This window comes from Bipolaris maydis (genome assembly GCF_028858645.1).
Source record: "Bipolaris maydis strain C4 unplaced genomic scaffold PSV08scaffold_3, whole genome shotgun sequence".
Taxonomy (NCBI): domain Eukaryota; kingdom Fungi; phylum Ascomycota; class Dothideomycetes; order Pleosporales; family Pleosporaceae; genus Bipolaris; species Bipolaris maydis.
The window spans coordinates 2,039,622-2,057,275 of NW_027093859.1; the positions used below are offsets into that span (position 1 = coordinate 2,039,622).

General features: G+C 52.5%; 4 protein-coding genes across 4 annotated transcripts; 2 read left to right on the forward strand and 2 right to left on the reverse strand.

Moving 5' to 3' along the window:
• Positions 1–123: 123 nt before the first annotated feature.
• Positions 124–566, forward strand: PSV08DRAFT_245001 (uncharacterized protein; the record flags this gene model as incomplete). Its single annotated transcript, XM_014222091.2, has 2 exons — positions 124–141; positions 192–566. The coding sequence occupies 2 exons, from the start codon at positions 124–126 to the stop codon at positions 564–566; spliced, it is 393 nt and encodes a 130-aa protein (XP_014077566.1).
• Positions 567–7,661: 7,095 nt separating this feature from the next.
• Positions 7,662–8,985, reverse strand: PSV08DRAFT_197481 (uncharacterized protein). Its single transcript, XM_014222093.2, has 2 exons — positions 8,152–8,985; positions 7,662–8,094 (listed from the first exon to the last, which is right to left on the reverse strand). The coding sequence occupies exons 1-2, from the start codon at positions 8,905–8,907 to the stop codon at positions 8,032–8,034; spliced, it is 819 nt and encodes a 272-aa protein (XP_014077568.1). The 5' UTR covers positions 8,908–8,985; the 3' UTR covers positions 7,662–8,031.
• Positions 8,986–12,976: 3,991 nt separating this feature from the next.
• On the reverse strand, positions 12,977–14,473 carry PSV08DRAFT_218219 (FAD dependent oxidoreductase; the record flags this gene model as incomplete). Its single annotated transcript, XM_014222094.1, has 1 exon — positions 12,977–14,473. One exon carries the CDS (start codon positions 14,471–14,473, stop codon positions 13,172–13,174), a length of 1,302 nt encoding a protein of 433 aa, XP_014077569.1. The 3' UTR covers positions 12,977–13,171.
• Positions 14,474–14,788: 315 nt separating this feature from the next.
• On the forward strand, positions 14,789–17,278 carry PSV08DRAFT_197485 (uncharacterized protein). The gene is made up of 2 exons (XM_014222095.1): positions 14,789–15,133; positions 15,198–17,278. The coding sequence occupies exons 1-2, from the start codon at positions 14,821–14,823 to the stop codon at positions 16,886–16,888; spliced, it is 2,004 nt and encodes a 667-aa protein (XP_014077570.1). The 5' UTR covers positions 14,789–14,820; the 3' UTR covers positions 16,889–17,278.
• Positions 17,279–17,654: the final 376 nt, after the last annotated feature.

The window sequence follows — 17,654 nt, forward strand, 5'->3', positions numbered from 1 at the left end:
CATGCGACGCCGTTATGACGCGCGCCACACGCGACCTCCGCCACTCCATCACCATCACCATCACCATCACCACCGCCATGACGCCTGGACAGACGGCCAGCTAACCTCTGTGGCTGATGTATCATGCACGACGCAGCGCCGGTACGTTCTGGAAGACAGCCACACATAGAATGCGGGGCTAACCATGGCAGGCCTCATACGATCCACCATCTACCCCACCTGGAGTAGATGCATCCGACCGCCATGACGACGAGGAGCCTCACGAACCGCCAATACACCTATTACTTGACGAATCTCCACATCACGACGAGCCACCGCCCTCCTACGACGATGCCATTGCGACGAGTGGTGCGCCGCCAGACTATGGCACCTTTAGCCACTTCCTTGAAGAGTCGTCCATAGCCAGCAGTGACATGGAACCCACAGATCGCGCATTACCTGAATGGCTGGGACAACTGCTAGTCGTCTTTATCTTCCTAGGTCTCGTATATGGGTTCTGGCGATTTGTCCATAGTGACGACATACCTGATGGGGGATGGCCTAGTTTCGGACCACCATCTACTTGAGCCAGGACAGAGTGCAAGAAATCACAAGATGCGGCATGTCTGTCTTTGGAGGCGCATCTTAGAGCTATTGAAACCTCTGAGCTGGTACAGGACGATGAGCCACGTATAGAGAGACCGACTGGCAGCATCTTTACAGTCGTACGACCCGAATATGAGAGGCAGAGCATGAACGTGAGCAACTAGAGGGCCTTCAGTTTTGGAAAACTACCATTTCCGCAGCTCGTACGGACCAAGGCTAGATTTCAGCTATGGGAAATTCAGTTCTAGGCAACTCGAGATTCAAAGACGAAAGTGGGAAGTGGTAGAAAGAAGAAAGCGGTGAGTGGTATCAGCATCGAGCTGAGATATTCAGCCGAACGTCAGCACTTGGATCATGCAAGGCACGAAGAGATAGCCTTTCGTCGCTGCTGGGCCATCGGGTCAGCATCATCATCAACCTAATCTGCGTTCCATCTCATAGCACATTAATAATGCTCTTTTTCATCATGCAAAAGTCTCCTCTCACAAGCCCCCACATCACATATCACCCCATGGCACACGGTTGACCCCCTTCCTCGCATGGGCCTTTTGAAATCTCCGTTAAACCCCCAAACTCCGTTCAATGACATAACTAAGCAACACCCACTTATGCCGTTAACCCCGTTTCTTTCCAGCTTTGGCGCGTCCCCACCTCCCCCAAGGGCGTCCGTCTGCTGATCTCGCTCTGCCCGAACCGCGATCGACAACCAAAAAATTAACCAAACGAACTAAAACAAAATGACTGAACTATGCACACAGCAGGAGCAACAGAACAGTATACAAAATCTACGCCCTTTTTGGACATGTGTGTGTGTGTGTGTATCTGTGTTTGCCCGTCCGCACCGACTGACGCCCGTTTGGCGCAGCCACACACACACACACACACAAAAAGGGACCCATGCATACTTACTTACTCTCTTTCTTGCCCTTTTGAAAAAAAACCTTCAAGGTAACGTACCCGACAAACGAAAAAAAAAGCTTGGGTGATCCACTCCACCGGTCACCAGTCCTTTTGTGACGACGATGCTGCTTGCGCTCAGTCCAACAAAAGCCCGCCGCACCGCACCGCGTCGCCGCGTACCAGCGTTCCCGGCACGCACACACATATATACCCCTGAGCCTTGTTTAGCAAGAAAGTTTATTTTCGGGGGCGGGCATGGAAAACATGGTACAGGATGCCTATCTGTCTTTCTCTGAAAAAAAATAGGCTTGGCTTACAAAGCGAAGGGGGGGAAGATATGGGAAGGAAGGAAGGGGTTAGGTAGGTTAGGTGGATTGACGTGAGTGCACATCCACTTTGTGTTGGCTTTTGCTAATGCTTAGTGGGAATGGGATACCGAACGCCCCAAAGTTTCCAAGTACGGGAAAGGCTTTTTTATTAACATGATTCATGCAATCCTGATCGCGTGTTCGCTGGGGGGGGGGGGGGGGTCAAAGTGGTAAGCATGTTTTTGTGTTGTTCGTACCTTTTTCGGGGCGACGGCAAAGGAAGTAAACATGGGTTGAGGGGCTTGACCTTAGTCGTCCTCTCTGTGCATTATCCGAAAGGCAAAGGGGATTTTCTGTTGTTGGGGGTCGGTCCGACTTGGAGGGAGGGGGGTAACACGTCGGGCGCGACCCCTACCCGTTCCCCTGGCTTGGGGAGGAGGAACGAGAATCCGATCGCTATTACAGAGTCGCTTGTTATTACCGCTGTGGGGATAGCGTTGGTGTGGTTTACTGGTTTAGGGCAAGGATCTGGTTTTGCTTGCTTTGGTTGCTTGGGAAGCCAGCATCTACTTGTATGCTTTGTTCATGCGTTTGCGATTAAACCTTTTCGTTGGGTGCGTTTCCCTTCAGCTCCCAAGTCTGCGGGATTATTTTGAGGCTAAGCTACCAGTTTGTGGTAATTTCCTTTTTGGCTTTTTTTTTCTTCGTTGCGCCGCTTAGCGAGGTACTCCCGCTTTACTTGTCTTTCCGCCCCGTGTGAGTAAGGCCTGCATGTAAACGTGCCAAAGGGCGCAAGGGACGAGCTGAACAAGTGGTCCGGAAAATTACTGAATCTGGAAGGATGAAAACTATACATAGACCGCTTTGCAGCCCGCAAGGTCGTTAGGTGCGAACCGTTTGACGGGCCGAAAACAAGAGGTCTTGGCGGTGATTTGGCGTACGGGCGTAGCAGGACGTTGCGGGTGAATTGTATGAATGAGGAAGGGGGGCCAGCGGTATGTAATTTCATCTGCCCTTGTGTGTGAGACGTGTATATTTTGGTGTAACCGAGCAGAATTATATGCAGGGTATCCGACTAATCATACATACCATGTGCACTTGCACTCGTCAAACATATGGTTTGTCCCTTTGATGAAGCAGACAAAGCTAGGGTAAGCGATGGTGACGACGAGCATGAGTCGCAAGTCGGATAGCAAGACAGCAGCTTTGCGCAGTCCCAAACAATGCGTATGGCGGTCACAATGTAGGCGCTGACGTCGTCGAGGCTAATTCAGCCGTCCCGACATGGGAGCAATCCACACCCAGCGCCCCGACCTCCGATACTCCGATGTTCCGAGGACAGCTCGTCTACGCCGTATTATTTTCTCAATGTGTACAAGAGTCTGGGGACTTGCAGCCCCGCCCATGTCCAAGTCCATATTTTACACAGGGAAAAACAGGGAAAAGCCGGACGCGAGCCGAAAACAATCATGCCATTTAGCCCCATGGGAAAGCAAAATCTTGCGTTCCAGACCAATGAATCATTTAAACTCGCGAGGAAGCAAGCATCCGAAAGCGGACCAAAATACACAGTGGTCTACTCGCAGTAAAGAAACATGAGCCAGATTAAGCGCAAATCAGCGAAAACAAGAAAAAACACCTCGACGCACGCGTTGCCAAGAGCCAAACGTCACGAGCAGGAGTAATAAAACGGAACATGCCGAAAAGGATGTCGACGAGAGAACAAGCAGCAAACCACCAAAAAACGCACATCGTGTTGGGTTCATCACCAATGGAATAAAATTCCCCACATATTGCCCGCTTACCCCTGCATCACAGTGCTGTCCCCTTCTCTCAGCACACACACACCCATGTCGCGCATATGCCGCAGTGCCGCTTTTACTCAGCCCGACCCTAGCAGCCAAGACAGACGACAGGGGGGGTAGGGTGGGAGGAAAGAAGGGAAAACCCAGGGCTCCACCGGCGCATAGGTAGCGCGTTATACCTTATCGGCGCTAGATGGATTTTCAATCTCGCAGCATCAAGCCTATCTGGGTAAATTTCGCGGCGTCGCGTGCGATGGAGCAAGGGGTGGGGAAAAAAGGTTGTTGTGCGGGCGGGGATGGGGGGGGGCTGGAAACTGGGTTTGTCTGTGCGTTGCCCGCTGAGCCAGCTCTCTCTTGTGGTGGACAGGGGAGAGACAAGACAACTCTTTTTGGACCCCACGACTGGCTGGCAGGGCTAGGGTGCTGGCGCGATCCCGACCGTTGGATTTAGCCCCGTGACGCGCTCGGCATGGGTTGACTACTCGTTGCTTGCGGCTTGTTTTTTTGCTGTTGCTGCTCGCCATGGCTGAAATGGGGATATCGAGGGAGGGATGGTATTTTTGGCACCGAGGGAATCCTACAGGAAGCGCCGGTATACAGTGGGATGGATTGTGCAGCGGTGTGGCTGTCCCGGCGCAGAGGTGCGGTGTTGCCGTTGCAAGGTCACGTGCCTACCCGTCGCATGATGATGGCGTTTTAGGAAATTTCGACCAAATGCACCTTCTATTGCCTTTTGCCAGAGCAATATACCGTTGGGTGTCTCGTTGTTCTTGTTGCTCGTATACCAAATGCACTCTGTCGTCTTCTTTACCTGTTTTGCCTATCTTGAACAAGTCACAAGCTCCGAGGCTTGTCCCTCTTCTTCAACCCTGCTTCTTTCTGTGATGATGGAATCGTACTTTCGTTCTGTAGTACCATCAACCATGTAGTGTACCTGCATGATAGGCGTTCCGCATCTTCATTGGCTCTTCCATGGATTACCTTTCTACCAACTCCTCTATGATCCTTACTGCATGTCGAAAATACTAAGTAACTTCTGGTTGTACACATCAACGTACTGTGAGAAATTCTACGACGCAGAGAATCATCCGTGTTATCGCCCATAGCAATGGAAAACAAAGGTAAAAAAAAGACCAAAAAAACTAATTTCGACACAGTTGTCATCTCATCTCCTTGGGCTTCTCCTCATGAGCCATTGAATAGGAAATGCACTAAGTACAAGTCAAGCCCACACCACTTACAACTGTGTCTGTATCTAGTGGACGCAACAAATCCACATGATACTGATTGATTCGGCTTTTCTAGCCGTGTAATTGCAACGAAGACACTAAACGACCCGTCGACTAAAGTTAAAAGTTCGGCCATCTTAAAATTCCTGTGTTTGTGCGATGCACTGTTGGACACATCGTCTGATGGGTTGGATGCAGCGCAGGGTTCATGCCTGTGTTTGCATGTGCAGTCTTGACAGCAAAGCCATTCACAAGACCGCATATAGCGCCCTTCGGCTTCGGCAACGTTGGACTGGGAAATAAGTGCGCGCAAAGCACGCAATTTTTTTTTTCAAATACATGCATCGTGAAGCGGGTCAGAGGTATTTTTGAACGTTCCAGATGTCTGAAGCTGATTTCACTTTGCACCTTCCTTTGTCGTCAAGATGCAGATTGTCAGTGCACATGTGTTGCCGTGTGCGGCACTAGGCTCCCTCTTGCGGAAGTTAGTCAACTCTCCGCCGGAGAAGGCTGGGCGAAAATTGGTCGAGGTTTGCATTCAGGAACAAAGTGCCCTATGCTCCCTTCTTTTCCGTGCCGCTAAGAGATGTTCCGCGCCACGTATCCACTACAGCTTGGCAGCGTGCAGCGAGCGGAATCAAACTACTTATGAAGCTGGAACCCGAGCAGACCAATCACATGCAAGCTTTGCGAGTCAACCATGTCGTTCGACCAACTTGCCCAAACAACGTTAAGACGACGGAGACTATGGACACCATGCGAACTTGGGATCTAGCCAAGAACCCAAATGGGACGGTTCGAGTCATCTCCGTCGTTATATCCGGATGTTTGCAGCGCAAAATGGTGACAGCAGAGGCATTGTGGATCCTGGGTGGCCCCTCCTGGTGAAGATGGGCAGAGGCCTGGCCGCCATGACAATCGGCCGGGACAGCGGTCGGCCGTTGATTGAGTAGACTCTGGTAGCTATCTCGTTGTGGTGACCAGAATAGGACATATGAAACTTGTTCATTCCCCATGATCATAAAAGTGGTCCGCTACTTAAGTCGGCGATATTGTCGATGGAGGCATGCACGGTGCAACAGCCGCAATGTTTTCCCAAACCCGTTGATCATCCTCAGGGTTCTTGCTATGGCAACCCCATATTCATGCACGGTCGACGTATTTATGGATTGAATATATCTACGGGTGGCTGATTGGACTGATTAATGGGCCGAAAAGATGCAGATGATGGGATTTGGCGACGGCGCATTGTGGAGACAGAGACGCCCTCCACATGACAAAGGTTTGCAGTTGCGGCCGGGTGGCTGCCTGTACCCCTCTGGTGTCACGCATCATCTGCTTCAGCAACGGTGAAACTTGTTGGGATTGGAATGTGAAAGCAATGAAACGCGCAGACGAGAAAGGAGGGTATACAAGCCAGCTATGACGACAAGCCTGGGACGGATCCCGGGGACCACGGGAGGCGGATAGGACAGCGCAGAGGGGGACAGAAATGAGGGTTCGAGTAGCGCGACCCGGATCTACTGTACCCAGCATGTGGATAGGCTACTGGAGAAGAGCGGAGTTGCCTCTAGACCGCATCGGACTGGGACCCATGTCGACTGCCTTCACCGGTATGCGACAGGGGTAACAGTGGCCATGTAGGGGTCGTGTACGAGATGACGAGTGAGGAAGCGAAGCCTGCAGGCAGCCACCTCGTGGCGGCACAGCTAAGACGCCCAAGATCTCACCAAGCGAATCCGCAGTCACGGTTGGCGACCCATCAGCGGTTGGCCATGTTGTGCCGTCACGGTGGACAGGGCATGGTTGGGTGCTTGACGGGCGCATCAAACGGCGCAGTGACAAAGGTCGCAGCGTTGCCGCTCGGAACGACGACATGCCGCCGCCTGTCAGCTCGTATGTAGGTGTACATGTTCAGATGGTACATAGTAAGTAGGCCGCGGCAAAGTCATCACCGTGACCTCGACACACTATCGAGCCTTAGCCGCCCCTCCCCAATGGTCTTGTTGTTTGTGCACACTGGTGCACTAGCGCGAGCATGTGTTGGAGGAAAATAGCAACTCGCGCTGCCGCAAGCGAGTTTTGATTCGATGCCGACTCGGCCTTTGCCGTGTCGTCGCCCCCCAAGACAGCAAAGCTCGCGGCATGGAACCACTTGGGTGTCGCTGTCTGCAGCCGCATACGTGATGGGACCGTGGCCCCGAGTTCGAGTTGACAGCGCTCGTCCAGCGCAGTGTTCATGTCTCGTTACACTGACGTGCAGGTGCCATGTCTGACTGTATACATGCACGCTTGCATTCGACATGTACACGATGCCGTGCATGTCGGTCCCCAGAGGCCATGGAAACGGCTTGCATCGGTGACAAGAGCCACAGCCGGCCACTTGGATTGCAGCCGCATATCGCATCGCATCGCCCGTGTTTCCGGGTAGGGCCATGTCGTGCCCCGGCATTGCCGTAGCGACTCGACAAGGTTCTGGCTACCAGAGAGGGTGGTGCCGTGGGTGCAACTCGATCAGTGTTTGGGTGGTGGGACGGAGCACGACGCTCGCACTCGCTACTCGCTAGCAGTCATTACGCAAACGAGACAATGGTCATGTGACCGCTGGGTTGAGGGCCCCACCTGCACTCGACGGAGCCGTCAGAGTCAGCCTTGTCAAGTGAATGGCAGGGAAATAAGGCCCCCCACTAGCCTTGTCGGTCTCGCTCTCAATTAACCCCCGACGCGGAAAAGACGACCCCTCTGGCGTGACATTGCCCAAACAACCTGTTGCTGGTCAGCTAGTCTGCTTACGGATCGGAGAGAGCGAGAAACGATTGCGGCACATGTTTGTCTGCGACTAAAGTGAGGTATGTAATTCAAAGCAACATCGCTCTGTCAGCAGACGTCACTCGTGCCTAGCTAGTGCAGGCGGCCGCGGCCCATATGCACCTGTATCTGTATATACACCCTATTCCTAGCAAGCGTCCTGTCCGTGATGCATACATCCTGGAATAGTCCATATGACTCCAGGGATTGTAATCTAGTCTACGGAAAACGCCGTAGTGATGCAGTTCTGCAAAAAAAAACGCTACAGTCGTAGACGAAGAGAGAAGAGGAGAAGAGAAGAAAAGGGAAAAAAGCAAAAACAATAGCGACCGATATGGCAATCAGGGTATCTTTTGAACGAAAGTAAAAGTGAAACGGTGGAGTAAACCGCCATCTTTATGCTGATGTTGTCGACGATTTCCGTGACGACTTGAGGTGTATTCTCTTGACGTGGTCTCTCTATAGAAACAATTAGCATTTGATTTCCTGCAACCACTAGCTCTTGCCCAAACTTACCATATTGTCCACGCGGCTGAAAACTCTATCACACCCATCCCAGTCACACAAGACGCCCGGGTTGTGTTTTGCCTCGTGTCTCGCAAGATCCTTCTTGCTTGAGAATCCTCCTCCTTGAGATTGCGGGCAGTCGCCGTGTCGGCAAAAGAACGACTTGGTGTGTCGCTTGTGGTGCTTGCGGAGATCACACCCCCTGGTAAAGACTGCTCTTGATGTGCATCCTGGGTACGCACAACTCCATGTGCCGTTCTTGTTTGGGATGCCGTACGCTCGGAGATCTGGCGATGAAGGAGAAAGCGACCGCGATAGCGCAGGGGGCGAAGTCTCTGACGGGATGCTGGACGCAATACCGTGACCCACTGATGAAGATGTCGAGTGTGATCTTGATGGTCGAGTGGCGCAAGGATACTGCGAGAGAAGGGTCGAGTCGTGGGAGAGAATGGGAGGAGATCCCATGTCAGTGTATGGGGGGTAAGCGTACGACGACACTTGAGGCATCGGGACCGACTGGGCCTGCGATGTCCAGAAGGGGTGAGGAGGGTATGGCGATTCCATGATGGGCCTATAGTCTTGCGGAGGGGTATACATTCCACCGTGGCCGGCCATTGTTGTCGAGGGACGGTGTGACATATGGTGGAGTGGTGGTGAGTACATGATGCTCGGAGGTGAGTGGCAAGTGCTGGAGGGGTACAGTTGTGCCATGCCGTCATCAGGCGCCATGAGCGCTAGCTCTGCCTCAGTAGAGAAGAATGTCATCCTTGGGGGTCAACGTGGCTGTGTGTAGGTATGTGGAAGTCCAAGAGGAGTTGCGAGAAGGGAGGTGTGGTTGTCTTCAAATGGTCCTCAATCGACGCAAGCGTGCGTTGTATATCATGCGAGAGGAGTAGGCCAGTGCGTCTAAGCGGGAAATCCAGCAGATGGGTGAGAATGATCCAGTCTTAAGGCACAGACCCAGACTCTAGGGTTTAGGGTAGGGTAAGGCTGCTAGTCCGGGGTGTACAGGATTAGCCCGGCACTGCACTAGGGGGTGCTCTCCACAACGGTAAGGCTGGGGGGCATGTGAGACTTGACGAGAAGGAGTGGCGGGTAGTGGCGGTGTTGCAATGTCTTGCAGTGCCCTGGATCTCCACTTGGGTGCGTTGGATTAGGAATAGTAGAGATGGGGGCGAGGACGAAGAAAGAAGCAGAAGATGATGATGAAGAAGGCTAGGGCTGAGCAGGGAGTGGCAGGTCAGTCCAGCCAGTCAGTGTCAGTTGAGGCCATATATGGGACAGGTACATATGTAAGTACATGTGTACTATTCGATGCAGAGAGGGCAGTCTAGAGGCAGCCAGTCTTGGACCGGAGGAGACCTCTCAGTCGGGTCACACATCCGATGACGGGAGCAGTGCCGGGCGGTGATTGTCGAGCGTGGGTGACTTGGCTAGTAAACGCTCGCTGCGCTGGCCTCCCAATCTGATACCGCTGGGCCCATTGCAGCGCGGGTGCATAACCCTTTCACAATTGCAGTGGAGAGCGAGTGAGCCTCGTGGGCCGGCGAGCTGATCCCTGTGAATGAAGGTACCGGCCTGATGGCGAGCGCGCCGCCCTAGCGCTGGTCTGGCAAGCGGCCGACTAGGGTCCAAGTAGCCTACGTGCAGGGTGAAGAGCATCCACCATTTCGCTTGGGAACGACCGGTCGACGAGGTTCATGCGACTCTGGCGGCCAACGGCTGGCCGGGCGTCTGGCAGGCAGGCGTGCAGCAGCGAATCCTCCGTGCACATGGATGGATGGCCCTTATGGTGCAAGCAGAGCCGGCCACACATCCGCACACAGACACGGCATCGCAACGGGGCCCGGCGGGGGGGCCAGGCAGGCTGCGACGGCATCCAAAGCCACACACGGGCCCGGCTAGTGCTGTGGAGCAGCATTCGAGGGAAGGGCGGTAGCAGTAGCGTGGGTGTGTAGGCGACGAGGAGGGGCAGCGAGATACACTTTCCATGGCTTTGGAGATGATGGCCTGCCGATCGCAAGCAAGGGAGCAGACGTGACGAAAAGCGGCCTGAGTTCAGTCGCTTACGCCGGCAAAAATTTGGCGTCGTGCACGGGGACACGCCCCGCGCTACCTACTTGCGCATGCCTGTCGGTCTCTGTCGGTGTCTGGTCTGTTCTGTCTATCCTCGTCTGGCGGCCATGTTCTTGTTCTTGCGGGTGGGTGGTGCTGTGACCTGGCTGTGACTGTGCATGGGCCGGCAGCCGTGTGTATTTTTAAACCCTGCAGCCAGCTCCCGGCTCCCAGCAACCAGCTCCCACCACCCGCCAGGCAGCACACCACGCCCACGCCCGTCCCCGTCCCCGTCACCACTGGCGGCCAGGCCCTGGGCAGCCGACGTTTCACGCCCTCCCTCTGCTCCTCCACGTCGGACCACTGTCGGCCATTCGTTCCTGACAGCGCCCTGCAACCACGGTTTGATTGCATTTGAAATCACGACTCGTGCCTGTCAGTCAAGCCGGCCTCTTGCTTCCGACGTGGTTGGACAAGCACGCAAGAAACATGTCCAACAGGCGCGCACACTGGGCCGGCGCTGTGGATCCACTCGCTGGCCGTGGCAGACGCCTACAACAGCCATGCGGCTAAACGGCCGTGCTGATGCTCGCCATACGCCCTCGTATTGGACCTACACGCTCCTGTATGCTGACTTGGGAGCCATAGCTGCTGATGGGCCCTCTGCCCAAGCCCTCCTTGCCGTGACCGTGACGCAGGGGCGGGTAGTCTGTGTGGAGGAGTCAGACCACGACGGCCCGCACACCATCTCGTTCCAACAACAAGTCGAGTACTAGTGTCTGTGTATTGTATGTATCGTATCTGTGTCGAAGCAGGGGCAGGCTTGGTCCTTCTCTTCTGCAGTCCGCTAGCCGAAGCCTACACACATCTCATCATCCCTAAATAGTCTGGTAGCCAGTTAGCATATGCGGCACAAGCTTGCAAATTTGCACTCACTGTCTCGCTGCTTTCCAAGACGGGCAAAGATGAACCCCGAAGCTGAGGCAAAGATTAGTCACCTTCCACTGTTGTTACCGTCTCCGTCGGGGCACCAGGTCTCGGTGTAATATTCCGCCAGCCACTCATGTGTGGTGAGAAGCGACTTTGCGTTGTTGGGCGCAGGACGGCGCGGGGACAGGATACGCCCGTCGAACCTACTATAGGACCAAAGGGACTGCACTTGACTTGACTTGACTTGACGGCAAAGGCATGGACAAGGGCAAGGGCAAGAGTGCTATACTCACCCCTTCCTTCCTATCCCCCTCGCCCCTGCCAGCCCAACAACAACCACCCCAACACTAGCTTACTACACCTACTCTATTCTACTCCATACCGTTACCCATACAATTCTTCGCCCTCCACACATCCACCACTCGGTCCACCGCACAGCCCGCAACAACGTGCACATACCAACATACCCGTCACTGACCTCATCGGCCCTTGCAGGCCAGTGCTTCGGGAGTTACTAATCTTGGAACTCCCCACAATCATGGCACTGTCTCTTGTTTCCAGGCGACTGGCATCTCAGACTAGAGTAAGGCTGACTTGACAGTTCAGCACCACAGTGCTCCCGAGGTGGTGCCTAGGCCTAAGGGAGATATGTCTGGTCCTGGCCATCGTATGGATAGTCCTCACTGCAATATACCCAGTCTCCCAACCAACACAACACCCGCTAGCATATACCCTGGGCCGTGCCGGCCCCAAGTGGCCATGGCAGACTGTCTACAAGTGATCCTCTCGAGCAACAAACAAAAAGAACGCGGTCCGTATTCAGGCTTCCTATAATGGCTCTTTGGCCATAGCCAGGCGGCCACTTTGAAAACTTCGAAACTCTTGCCCATGATTCTTTTTTCGTCTTCAGACTTGGCCAAATGACCGCCATGGACCTACCATCTCCATGTCATATCAGTGGATGCGTACTGCGCAGACAAAAAAGAATTACTTGATGCCAAGACTATCTGCTTAAGCACCCCTCATAGTGCCGATGATCCTGACGACATCACTCATCACAATCTTGGATTCTTGCTGCATATACACCACATGTCTGCAAACGCTTCGTCGACGGTTTAGTCGCAGGGGAACCCAAAGTCAAACATATGTTAAAGACTATGCAGCTGCAGTATAGACTCGAATACCTTGCCGACTTGTCGAATAGAGACTTTTCCAAGTAGCCAATCAAATCCCGAATTTGTCAGATTGACTATTTCCATCTCGTCATCCCCAGCCTCTTTCAGTGTCTCAACGTAAAATCGGCTCTACCACCACTACACCCTATTATTAGACACCACCACCTTTTAAGCCCAATATTAACACAGGAAAATCAAGATGGAAACGTCATGGTAGCGGTGAAACGTGGCGGTGTTCGTCTTTCCAGCACAGCCTCAATCTCATCTCTCACAGCCCCGAAACACAACCCCATCTTTGGTATTACCACTCGGAAATCAGGCACCAAAATCTTTCTTAATGTGGAGCCGCCGAAATGCTATTACCTACGCAGTAGCGGTGCTGTCTCGGTGAGCGTGTAAGAAACAGCTCCCGATCGTACTCGGGTCCCTACACTAACAAAGTGCAGAGTTCGGACCGCAGTAGGCTCAGCCCAGGCTCTGAGCTTTGGCTCCATCGGAAACATACCCTCTGGAAGATTTTACAGTGATTTACCGCAGGGCGTTTGGCTCGGCAGTTGATTGTGCAAGGATGAAGTTCAACATCAAGCACACAATCGACACAAACCGTACCTTGAGGCTTTGACCCCGCCCGTAGTGCACAATGAGTAGAACTCCCAAAAAACAAACAGAAAACAGAGTAAACTATCTGTCTGTCATGGTTTGCTTCAATTCTCTGGTTTAGTTCCTGGTACTTGTCCGCACATCATCCTCTGCATTTATCCAAATCCCAGTGGGTATATTTCCAGACCTGAGAGGCGATTGCAGCACAAGCAACGTGGACCTTGAATTTGAGATGATATGCTTTCTGTTGCTGACCTCACACAGACGTTTTACACCGTTGCTGGAGTCCACTCCTCAACATCTCGAAAATCCATCACTTTGCCACAACCACCGTACCTGCCCTGTGTATCCCACCAATCCCGTTCCACGCTTATCTCTGGCCGCCATTTCATTGTCTTCCTCAGCCTCTCTTCTCCCTTATCTTCAATCACATCGACGACCAGTGGTCCGATGGCGGGACATGCCATGAATCCGTTTCCAGAACCTCCGACGGCAACAATTAAGTTTGATATCATGGGATGCCTGTCAATGAGAAACATGCGGTCAACCGTGTCTGCGTCCCAACATATGCGTGCGAAGCTGAAGCTGCGTTCGGAAAGTTGTGGCATTGTCTCTGACAGAAGGAGACGCATACGTGACTCGGCTTCCTTGGGAATTTGATGACGGGCAAACGGAACGGACCGTATCTTGCCATTATTATAAATCGGGTTTATGTAGCCCGGGTGTTCGTCGCAGAGCTTCATTTCGTGGTTTTCGACATCTGGCTCAATGAAGAAGCCTCGATCTACACCATACAGTACGGGTAAATTGCGGTAACGATTTGCCTCCTCAGCGGAGAGAGGTATGTGTGCCAATGTCCAGGCTGTAGGTCGGAGTTGCTGCTCAAAGTCTATAAGCAGGTCGCTGTTTGCGCCGGCTGCTAGCATGGTCTGCTTTGCTACATACTCGGTACCATCTACAACTCTCACCCCTGTGACACGACTCTTGTCTGAGTTATAGAGTAATTCCTGGACTTTTCCTGGGGTTCCTGTTACGAAGCCCACACCAAGTCTTACTGCTTCATTGTACATGGCCTTCAGAGCACCACTCGCAAACACCCAACCTGCGCCGTTTTTCTTCCAAAATCCCCTCCAACCTGCAAGCTCGCCTTGTAGCACATGCTTCGGCATCGTACGCCGGAAGTCCTCTTTGCTATCGAGTCCCACTGGTGCAGCCTTCTCCCCTTTTGCATACTCCACGCAACGTTTGTATGCTTTGTCGCCTACAGCTGCCATGATGAAGCCAGTATCATGGTAGAAGGATGAGAAAACGGGGTCGTATTTCCATGCGTGCATTGCAAGTTGAGTTATGCGGTTCCAGAAGTAATTCTCATTGCTGTCCGAGTCAGATGGCTCGTTTGCTTCTTCAGCAATCTTGTTCAGGTCGTTGCCAGCCGAGATGGCAGAAGGGAATGGGCTGCCGTCCAGTACCGTGATGGAAGTGTAGCCACGCCGGGCGAGCTCGAGGGCAATTGAACACCCCCATGATCCGGCACCTATGATGAGAACATTGCTATGGGACGTCTGTGTCATGGTGAAACGGAGGGGTAATGTATACTACATATTGTAGCTGCGTTGGAGGCCTCATTGTGCGCTGTCTTGGGTGGAGCCACCTTCTGTTCTGAGACAACTGCATTGCATGTCACTAAGCGAGCTGTGTTATCTAATGAAGGAGTCAACCTTTTTCCTGTCATCCTATTCTCTGACGTAACCATGACTGTTGTTTGGCAAGCTACACAAGTGGGACATATCGGCACGTGACAGGCCTGCTCTAATACGCGTGATCACGTGCAGATAAGCGCGCTATCTCAAAGTGGTGCAAATCCCCGCGGCATACAACTTTATGGCAGAGCGGATCAATTGACCCATCGCACGCCTTGATGATTCGCATACGCCCGACGATATCGCGCAACATATGGCGATCACAAATATCTCTTCTGTCGCAGGGCCAGACACGCTTTGCTACCGTCAAACATGGTGGCAGGCCCGGGCGCCCAAAAGGTGTGGGTAGTTACTGGTCCGAAGAGAAGCTGGCGACAGATGAGAAGTATCCTTTGAGCTTCACCATGAAGAAATTGATACATCCATCCCTTGAACCCAAGGCCAAGAGAAAGAGAGGCGCAACTAAAGGTCCCTCGACCCTGTCTGGTGGCGTTCACGTCAGAGCACAAATTGTAAGTCCCGAACTGTGTGGTACGTCGCGCCCTCTTTAGAGCACACGATTAGCTAGAGTGATACTGATGCAAAACCTGTACAGATGATGTGATCAAGTACACTGGCCACACCTTGGAAAAGCACAAGGGCTGTGACATCCTCGACATCAATCCCGGCGCTGGGCTCTGGTCACAGAAGCTTCATGACTACCTTCAGCCACGAAGCCATGTGCTGCTCGAACCCCGCTTCGATAGATTCAAGGACCTTCTAGAACCTCTGCTTAACGCGCCCGGCTCCAAGTACTCGCTCATAGAGAAAGATCCGACTGAGCTCGACACATACAGCAACATGATTGCCGAGGGTGTCTTTCCTCAACAGACGATACGAGATTCACGCGATCCAAAGGCTCAGGAGCCGAACAACACACTACTGGTGACAGGGTCTCTGGTTTGGGACCCTGCCCTGTCCGGTCTTGGATTTGACTCGATGGCCAAGCAAGTTCATTTCCACCTTAGTGCCGCTGCTCGGAGCAACGAACTTTTTCACGCCTACGGTCTTATTCGCACACTTTTCTGGATGCAACAAGAGGATTTTGGTTCTTCAATGGCTGATTCCATCAGCACGATGTACAAGACCAATCGATTCATGGAGATGTCTCAGAAGATCAACGTCCTTGTAAACGGGACCCAAGCTCCGCGCAGACTGGGCAAAGGATCTTCAGGACGTGAACCTCAATATGCCATTGAGAGCACTATTCATGCTCTGAGAAGAGGTAAAGAACTAGGTATGGAGCTTCCACCACATCGGCGCGATCGTATTCACGAGTTTGCTGCCGATGTTGAGCGCATTTCCAATGGTACAGGCATAATGAAGAGTGCCGAGATACAAGAGTACCTTCACGAGCAACAACTAGCGGGAAAGTCGACTATTGGTCTACTGAGTGAAGGACTCATTGAACACTATGAAACCGAAAAAGCCATACGACAGCAATATCCTGATTTTATAATTCCCCAAGGAACAGCTGTTTCAACTCGCAAGAACAAGGTTCCTGATGACCATCCTGCCAAGGATCAAATTCGGAAATACATTTCAGACTGTGCACAGATCAACTTTACCCAAAGGCTTAAGTCACAAATTGAAGCGATAGCTGACGTTGGTGAGGCCATGTATGAATTGGAATGCAAGATTCTCCGCATGCAGGATGGGTCCGAAAAAGACGCGGCAATGGTAAAGCTGGAAGAGCTGAACGCCAGCTGGGATGAGGGGAACAAAAAATTGCCGCTCAACTATGCTCGCGCTGCAGCCACCGAGCTCGACGACCGTCTGGCTCTACGGGCACCCCCTGCCCCTCGTGTTCAGTGGGATTCTCGTCCCTTTGAACCACTCACCATGTACAGCAACGAAGCTTGGCCCACAAACCGTCTCTCTCTCATCTCCACCGAACCTCTCCCACAGCCCACCACAAGAAATCACGATTATTACGATTGGCTGCATGACTTTATACACGGGCTCTTCGCCAATCCCTCGGATGCCATTCCCGAAGCCCTCGATAAGATGCAGCACGGACTTCGCGACATCATGGAAGAGTGTCCGAGTATAAGGGACCCAGACAAGGGTGGGAGGCTGCAGATGGACCAATTTAGGGTCAGGTTGCTCACGCCAGAGATGATTACAGAAATGTTGGATGCGTACATGAATTGGCCGTTCAAGGCGCCGGGAAGCGATCACAGCAAGTTCTTCCGGCATAGGAGCTCGGCACATCACTTCTCGTCTAAATCGACTAGTTTGGTTTGAGCGGGCGGCACGGACTTGCGGGTTGTGAGTGGAGGTATGAGCTTGGATGAGCTGGCATGCACTGGCAGTCAATTGCAGGTGTGCTTGCGATATGTCACATTTATCGAATCAAACCCAACGTTACGTTGTCCTGAGCGTTTTTCGTCCTCGGCAGAGCAAACTATCTTTTCTGGATAATCATGTGCCTCGGCTTCGCTCTGTAACTTGTGTTGGCATGTGGAGGAGTTGGAAGGGGTTTTGAAGTGGATCAGAGGTGTGATCTAGATGCAATCTCTTCAGTTTCTAAACATGCTCAGTCTACTAGACGGTTCAGCTGTTTCTGTACTGATGACAATACTCATTACAATACTCATGGCTCAGGTGGTAAATCTGCAACGAGCTGTGTAGCCCAAGCCTGTGCAACGTGCAAGACTGACCTCATACAGGCAGTGAAGCTCTACTATGGTGTTTTTGAACGTCTAGGTTGGGGAAATGGACATAAGTATCTTCCGATGAGCCAACAGTCTTTTGGGACGGTAACACTGTTGAAGATACCTTCTGTGATCCGAACAGAAAGTTTCTTGTTATCTCTTGTTGAGAAACCACCTTGACACGTATTCCCGCAACTGTGTTACATGCCCCTCCCTCATCTATACCGCTTCTCGTAAGCAAAAGCGAGTCCACCGTAATAAACTATACATATGCAGTCAACAATGGGTCAAGCGAACAAAGCACTGCACACACAGAGGCACATGCCATTCAATCGACCATCATCACCGCACATGCG

What these genes read in the sequence shown, in the direction of transcription:
- PSV08DRAFT_197481 (XM_014222093.2), bottom strand. Translation starts at nt 8,907, where the DNA reads ATGACATTCTTCTCTACTGAGGCAGAGCTAGCGCTCATGGCGCCTGAT. An exon ending in TCAGCCGCGTGGACAATATG is followed by an intron (nt 8,095 to 8,151) that starts GTAAGTTTGGGC and finishes TTGTTTCTATAG; the next exon opens with AGAGACCACGTCAAGAGAAT.
- PSV08DRAFT_197485 (XM_014222095.1), top strand. Translation starts at nt 14,821, where the DNA reads ATGATTCGCATACGCCCGACGATATCGCGCAACATATGGCGATCACAA. An exon ending in TGTAAGTCCCGAACTGTGTG is followed by an intron (nt 15,134 to 15,197) that starts GTACGTCGCGCC and finishes AAACCTGTACAG; the next exon opens with ATGATGTGATCAAGTACACT.